At 50.3% G+C, this 7,262-nt stretch overlaps 1 protein-coding gene across 1 annotated transcript; it reads right to left on the reverse strand.

Annotated features, from left to right (window-relative positions):
* Positions 1 to 6: 6 nt before the first annotated feature.
* On the reverse strand, positions 7 to 6,379 carry LOC109921046 (S-adenosylmethionine synthase). The gene is made up of 9 exons (XM_020521088.2): positions 6,127 to 6,379; positions 3,760 to 3,837; positions 3,364 to 3,486; positions 3,169 to 3,281; positions 2,929 to 3,072; positions 2,411 to 2,629; positions 1,448 to 1,630; positions 766 to 899; positions 7 to 671 (listed from the first exon to the last, which is right to left on the reverse strand). Exons 1-9 carry the CDS (start codon positions 6,215 to 6,217, stop codon positions 569 to 571), a joined length of 1,188 nt encoding a protein of 395 aa, XP_020376677.2. The 5' UTR covers positions 6,218 to 6,379; the 3' UTR covers positions 7 to 568.
* Positions 6,380 to 7,262: the final 883 nt, after the last annotated feature.

Genomic DNA, 7,262 nt, shown 5'->3' on the forward strand with positions numbered 1-7,262 from the left:
GGAAATTAAAACTGTTCACTAATCCAAAAACAGGACTGCACGTTTAAGTGTCCAGGACATCAAGTTACATTAAAGGGTTGGAACCACACAATAAGCACCATTACTAGATGCGCCCCAAAATTTGGGTACAGCACTGACAATAGGTTATCACTTCCATGTATAAGCAATACTACATACAGGTTTCATTCGGGAAATGGTATGCAGAAAAGCAGTCTTGCAGACTAGGGTTACAAGCTGTAACTGGGACACTGTAGTGTCTGGTCATCCAAACCCCCAACTAGAACATGGAAATTCAAATTTTGATCCCCCAAGTTCATGGTCCCTCTTTCAACCCTTGCCCGGCTAAACAAAACTACACATTAGCGATGCAGTGGCTAGCACAGGGATGGTGGGGTGGGGTTTACGGACAAAGCTCTGTAACAGAAGGGCAGGAGAGGAAGAAGATCCTGTGACTAGCAGTGTATGGATTTATGGGAGGACAGGATATATGGAAAGGGGTCTTTCTCCCCGAGAGCCTGCAGCTTCTCTGTATTATACACCAACAGATCTGGGGAGAAAGACTTTACACTCAGTACTTAAGTTTTTTAGGCACTTCCCAGGGGAAGCTATCCCTACCGAAGTGGCCATAGGCTGCAGTCTTCTGGTAAATTGGTTTCTTCATATTCAGGTCCCTGGAAAACACATTCAAATGTTGAGACTTTCCCCCTACAGAACTTTTGTTTCCTTCAAACCAACTGCATTTCACTATCCCCCAACACCATTTACCTGACGATAACACCAGGACGAAGGTCAAAATTCTTCTTCACCACCTCCAACAGTTCCTTCTCACTCATTTCTGATGTCCCATAGGAAAAGATGGAAACGGAGAGAGGGTGTGCCACTCCAATGGCATAGGATACCTATAAATAGAGATTAAACATTACCCCTAATAGTATTTAAGGCCACACATCGACTAGCACCAGAAGTGGTCACCAGAACCAAGACAGAGGGTTCGGTGGCACATTTTATTGTAGGGGACCACGAGTAAACCTTGATACAATCACACTGGACAACAAACAGCAGTGGGAGTCCAGTCTACTTCCCCATCACATACCTCAAATTATGGTTATTATGGATAGACCCCAATATTAATTTAAACCATACTTGGAAGAGAAGCTCTGGAGTCATGACTGTTGACGTTCTCCAGCATTACCTTGCCTCACTTTATGTGGATCTTTATCACCTAATAAAAAGACGGACTAAATAACGGCAGTCATTTGTAACTCCCATCACCAGCCAACCACCAGACGTACAAGGTTAAAAAAATAGCTCATTGGTCAACTCCTGTTCCAATCCCAACTCAAAAGTCCGCGGTAATGATTCAGTATCGAGGTGTTCAGGAAGTGCCGATTACTAGCATACCCAGCCCCGTTGCAACACCAAACAGAGGAAGCGGTCAACAACTCACCTGCACAAGGACACGTCGGCACAGGCCAGCCTTTACCAGAGACTTGGCAACCCATCGAGCAGCATAGGCAGCAGAGCGATCCACTTTGGTGTAGTCCTTGCCAGAGAAAGCACCACCCCCGTGTGCACCCCATCCACCATAGGTATCAACAATGATCTTTCGCCCAGTGAGGCCCGCATCTCCCTGTTTTGAGAGGTTTTGGTTTTTTTAAGTCTCAGTCATCAGAACAAACCCGAACGCTTGCCAGTACTGTCACTAGGACTGCAGCAAAGCTGTGACATGCATGACTCTCCCTACCATTGCAAAGAAACAAGAGAGAGTGGGCCTATGGACTGCTGGAGTACATTCTACTAGTACACAGGTGTTTACAAAAACTGAGCTGCAAGTCATGAAGTACACTGGGTACAACACGTACACGTGACATAACGTACATGGCAAATGATAAATTTACACAGTCGGCAGCCTTGGCCACACAATTAAGCTTTTACTTAAGGCTGTAAGTAGCCATTTGAAAAGTAGTGGCTGTTTTGAAGTTACAGCAAAACTAAAAAGAGCCAAGCCAACAGCCCACACTCTTCACCTCCTTTCAGCAAGTGAAATCAGGCAACTGAGTCTAAGTGGTCAAGCCCCAAGTCTCTAGTTAGCTCAGTCAAGGCAGCGTTAGGGTGCTTGCAGGTTGGGGAAGTGGGAGGCATGTCTGCTTCCAACACATCAGCAAGCACCAGGGGAAAGCAATGGATTTGGCTGCGAATGGAGAACGGAAATGCCTCAGCAGTGACGGATAGGCAAGCAGCAGAGTGCAGGGACAAGCTAAAATATTACACCGTTAGCTCGTACAAAGAGAAGAGAAGCAGCGCAAGCTTTCCAGTGCATGCAGAAAACTCAGCTTCAGGAAACTAATCTAAAGACTGCATTTCAGTCGTTTCAGAAGGCCTGCACACAAGAACACCAGCTCTAGCCAACCTGTGGTCCACCAATAACAAAACGTCCACTGGGCTGCAAGTGGTAGATGGTCTCATCGTCCAGGTACTTGGAGGGCACAACAGCTTTGACAACCTTGTCCTTCAGAGCATCCCTCATCTCATCCAGGGGAACCTCTTCATCGTGCTGTACAGAGATCACGATGGTGTGCACACGGATAGGAATAACAGCACCATGATCCTGCAGGTACTGCACTGTCACCTGCACAAAGACGAGAAATGCAACATAAACATCACTGACGGACACCGAATTTCAACATTGCACAGACATATGCAAAGGTTCGTTGCATATCTGAACCTGCAGTCAGTCCAAGCAAAGTCACCTACATTCTCACGATGCAAATCATGTCTATCCAGGCAGTCAGAGGTGGTGGCAAAGATCAGAGTCCGAGAATGTCAAACAACGACAGAAGCTCCATGACTGACAGCAGCTTTCTTGAAGAAAAAATATCAAATGAAACTGCTACCAGCCCAAAGTCACTGCACTTAAGGTAAGCTCACCTGAGTTTTGCAATCCGGCCGGAGCCAGGGCAGAGTGCCATTGCGTCGCAACTCTGCCATCTTAGCGTTCAGTTTGTGAGCAAGAACAATAGTCAAGGGCATGCACTCTTCAGTTTCATCGGTAGCATAACCAAACATAAGACCCTGGGGTGGAGGGGAAGAAAGAAAATTTTGCAGAGTTTAGTTTTACACAAACCCACTGACAGGTTACAGCATTTCAAAATAGGTGGCTGAACTTACTTGATCACCAGCACCAATATCCTCCTCATTCCTATCCAAGTGAACACCCTGTGCAATATCTGGGGACTGTTGCTCCAGAGCGACTAGAACGTTGCAGGTCTTATAGTCAAAGCCTGTAAACACAGGAGTTCACAGTCACTACACATTTTAAGACCGCACGACTGCTAAAGCCAAGAAATAGTGATTGTGACAAACCTTTTGAAGAATCATCGTATCCAATATGTTTGATGGTATCTCTCACGACCTTCTGATAATCTACAGATGCCCGGGAAGTAATTTCACCACACAGGAGAATCATACCAGTCTTTGCAACAGTTTCTGCAAGTAGTAACAAGGTCACAGTTATCAGAGTCATGATTATCTCTTCTCACCAACAACCACCCCCCTCCAATCATGAACAAGCTGTTCAAGCAAAAGTTCCTTAATGTAACTATTAAGCGCATTTTGAAAAATTATGTCTGCAATTAAATCAGTGCAAGAAACCAGCTGCAGAAGGACAGCCGAGTCTGAATTTATCAAGAAGGTTGCACTCACATTTCAGATGTTTCCATGGATTGCATTAATAAAAATACAAGAACATCAGTAACTTACCACAAGCAACTTTGGCATCAGGATCTTGTTTGAGATGGGCATCCAAAACGGCATCACTAATTTGATCGCAGATTTTATCTGTAAGAAAAACTGGCTTTCAGTTGACAAATCAGCAGCCATAAATCAATACATCGGATTCTCAGATGTCAACGCCACATATTACTCCAAATTAGCCACATTCCACAGGCTTAAACTGGAAGCTGGCAATGCACTTTCAGACATTCAAGAACCAAAAGGAAGTATTATCACCAATCCTCCTCCTACTACAAATCCCTCTGCATAAAAACTTACTGCAAATGCACAAAAGGTTGTATTGAATTCAAGATAAGCCTTGCTACAAAAGATCAACCAGCCTCAAACCATGGGGTGAAGCCACATTAAACCCACTGCGTCAGTTTGACTGAATCACGCATAGGGGCTGCTCCAGGCAGCAACAAAACCAAAGTCTGGGGCACAAATGGCCAAGATGAGAAAAGAAACAAAAACAAGTTGCTGAAAAAGCTCAGTGGGTCTGACAACATCTGTTGCAAGAAATCAGTTAACGCTTTGGGTCTGGTGATCCTCTTGGACCCTGTCAATCCTGATTTATTGTAGAATGCCTAGTGTGGAAGCCGGCCATTCGGCCCATCAAGTCTACACCAACCCTCTGAACAGCATCCCATCCAGACCCACCCCATCGCTGCATTTTCCACCCTAAAATCTATGGGGCAATTTAGCACAGCCAATCCACCAACCTGCACATCTTTGGGCTGTGGGAGGCACCCAGAGGAATCCTGCGCAGGCATGTGGGAGAACGTGCGAACTCCACACAGTTGCCCAAGGGTGGAATCTGACCTGGGTCCCTGGCACCGTGAGGCAGCAGTGCCAACCAATGCTAGCAGCATCGTTTTGCTGACGCTGAGCCTTTCCAGCCACTTCTTTTGCTCTTTGATTTACAGCATTTGTGGTTTTTCCCCCCTTTTTAATGGGGTGAGAGAAGGTTCGCAAGCACTTGTGAGTCAAAGTTTAGGCAGGACGGAGACTTAGCAGTGATGCCTACTGCAATCAAAGTGACTGCGTGCGCACAATTCTGCCCTTAACAAAACAAGGACTCTACCCACAAGTTTAGATGAATGAAAGGTGATTTCATTGAAACAAGCACAGTGGCTCAGCAGTTAGCACTGCTGCCTTACAGCGCCAGGAACTGAGGTTCAATTTCACCCTTGGGCGACTGCGTGGAGTTTGTACATTCTCCCCATGTCTGCCTGGGTTTCCTCCGGGTGCTCCGGTTCCCTCCCACAGTCCAAGGGCGTGCAGGCTAGGGTGGATTGGCCGTACTGAACTGCCCAGTGTCCAGGGATGTTCGGGTTACATACGGGGAAATGCAGGAGTAGGGGGAAAACGAGTGGGATGCTCTTCAGAGGGACAGTGTGGACACGTTGGGCTGAATGGCCTATTTCCACACTGTAGGGAATCTATGAGTCTCAAGGGGCTTGACAGGGGGTGGGGAAGAGAGTCATGGGAGAGTCTAGGACCACACGGCATAGCCTCAGTATAAAGGGATGCCAACTGAAGACTGAGATAAGGCACAGTCCTTGCGCAGAATTAAGGCTGAGGGATCAGGCTCGGGCACGAAGAAGGTGCCAAGGAACATGGAGACGAGGGGGCACTACGACCACGGCGTGGGTGAAGCAGGAGCGGCTTGGATTGGAGCGGGCGGCTGACAGTCATCCTGAGCGACAGGACACCGAGCCAATCGGAGCCAGGCGTGCCCGAAAGGGGCACACTCGTTCCGGTCGGAGGGGCGTAGCAACGTCGGCAGAGCCCGCCTACTCCCCTTCTCTCCCCCCCCACCCGGGAGGGCAATGCGGCAAAATGGCGGGTCGAATGAGAGAAAGCCCGAGGAGGGCACAGAGCGAGATCGATGGCGGCCACCCGAAGCCGACGGCTCTTGATTATTAATTTTTTTTTGTGGTTGGCGGATAGAGGCTCTCTTTCACCCTCCAACCACCCCACTCCGCGCGCCCGGAGCCGCCATTTCCCTCCCCAACCAACACGGCGCTGCGGCCACACGCGGCCGCCGAACATTCCCGAAGGCTGCCTCGAGCCGCCGAACTTGCCCGAAGGGGCCACGGGCGGGCCGCCGAACGTGCACGAAGGGAGCCGCGAGCCGCCGAGCATGTCCGAAGTGAGCCGCGAGCCGCCGAGCATGTCCGAAGTGAGCCGCGAGCCGCCGAATATACCCGAAGGCAGCAATGCGTGGGCCTCCGAACGTGCCCGAAGGGGGCCTTCGTCCCCTCCTTCCTCCCAAATCAACGCGCGCTCCCACCCCCTTCGAGCGCACGCGCGCGGCGGCGGCCGCGGCCGCCTCTCCCCCGCCATCATCACCTGGGTGCCCTTCGCCCACCGACTCGGAGGTGAACAGGAATGCCTTCTCGTCCAGCGAGGAGCAGTTCAGGCCGTTGATCTGACCGTTCATGTCGCGCGTCGGTTGTATGTGTGTGTGGGGGTTTTTTTTTTCTCCTTCCTTTCTGCCGTGAAAGCGAGACTTCGGGTTGCCGCTGCAGCCGTGTCTCTCTTTAATCCTTCCCCCTAACAACCTCCCGCGTCCGCCGCACGCTGGATAATGGCAGCCCGCTGCCCTCCGCGCACCTTTTATAGCCGCCGGCCCCGCACCACGTGGGTCTCCCCACCGACGTTCCATCGGGCGCGACCATCTCTCCCAGTGGGTTTTTTTGGGGGGGGGAGGGTTGAGGGGAGTAGATCGAACCAGGGAAAAACTTCACTTTACCCTCCCGCGTCCAAGAAGTGGGCACGAATGCTGGGTTTTCCAGCTTGGCAAATCCATACGACGGCTCTTCCTTCCAGGCGAAGGGTTGCGAGGGAGGGGAGGTGACTCGCCAATGGGTCCCTTCCATTCCCCCCCCCCTGTCTTTCTTGCAATGGAAGCTGCCAGGAACCTGCCTCCCGGGGACTCCTGTCAATCATCCGGCTTTGCTACAGAATGCCGCAGTAAAGGCGCAGTCCCCTTGCATCCCCACCCTTTCCCGTTGCTCCCACACCGTAGCAGTCGCCCACATCGCCAAAGCCCAGTGGTCAATTGCACATTGCACATTGCAAAGCTCCCTTGCCTTTGTTTGTTCGTTTAGTCGCGAAGCGTGCATTTCTAGTTTGCATTCTTAGCACTACCTTCCCATGCTTTTCTTTCAGTGGTTTGGAATTAGTCATAATTGCCATTGCAATCGTGACACGATTTCCCCACACACCCCCGTCACGGAAAGGGCTCGGTTTTTGCATTTAAAAATTACTCAGCAAAACGTGCCCCTCTGCAGGATCGACGCCGCCGTGCACCCAGCACAATGGAACCGCGCAGTCGGGGGGGTCGATCCCAAATGCAGCTCTGCCTTTCAGGGGGAAGCCAGCAAGTCGCGGGGGCCGAGCTGACCGCTTGACTTGCCTGTCTTCCTGGGCGTTTGTCTTGAGAAATTTCCAGAAAGGCTTTCTTCCCCGAGCGCACAATCCAC

This window comes from Rhincodon typus, chromosome 40 (genome assembly GCF_021869965.1).
Source record: "Rhincodon typus isolate 14 chromosome 40, sRhiTyp1.1, whole genome shotgun sequence".
Classification (NCBI taxonomy): Eukaryota; Metazoa; Chordata; class Chondrichthyes; order Orectolobiformes; family Rhincodontidae; genus Rhincodon; species Rhincodon typus.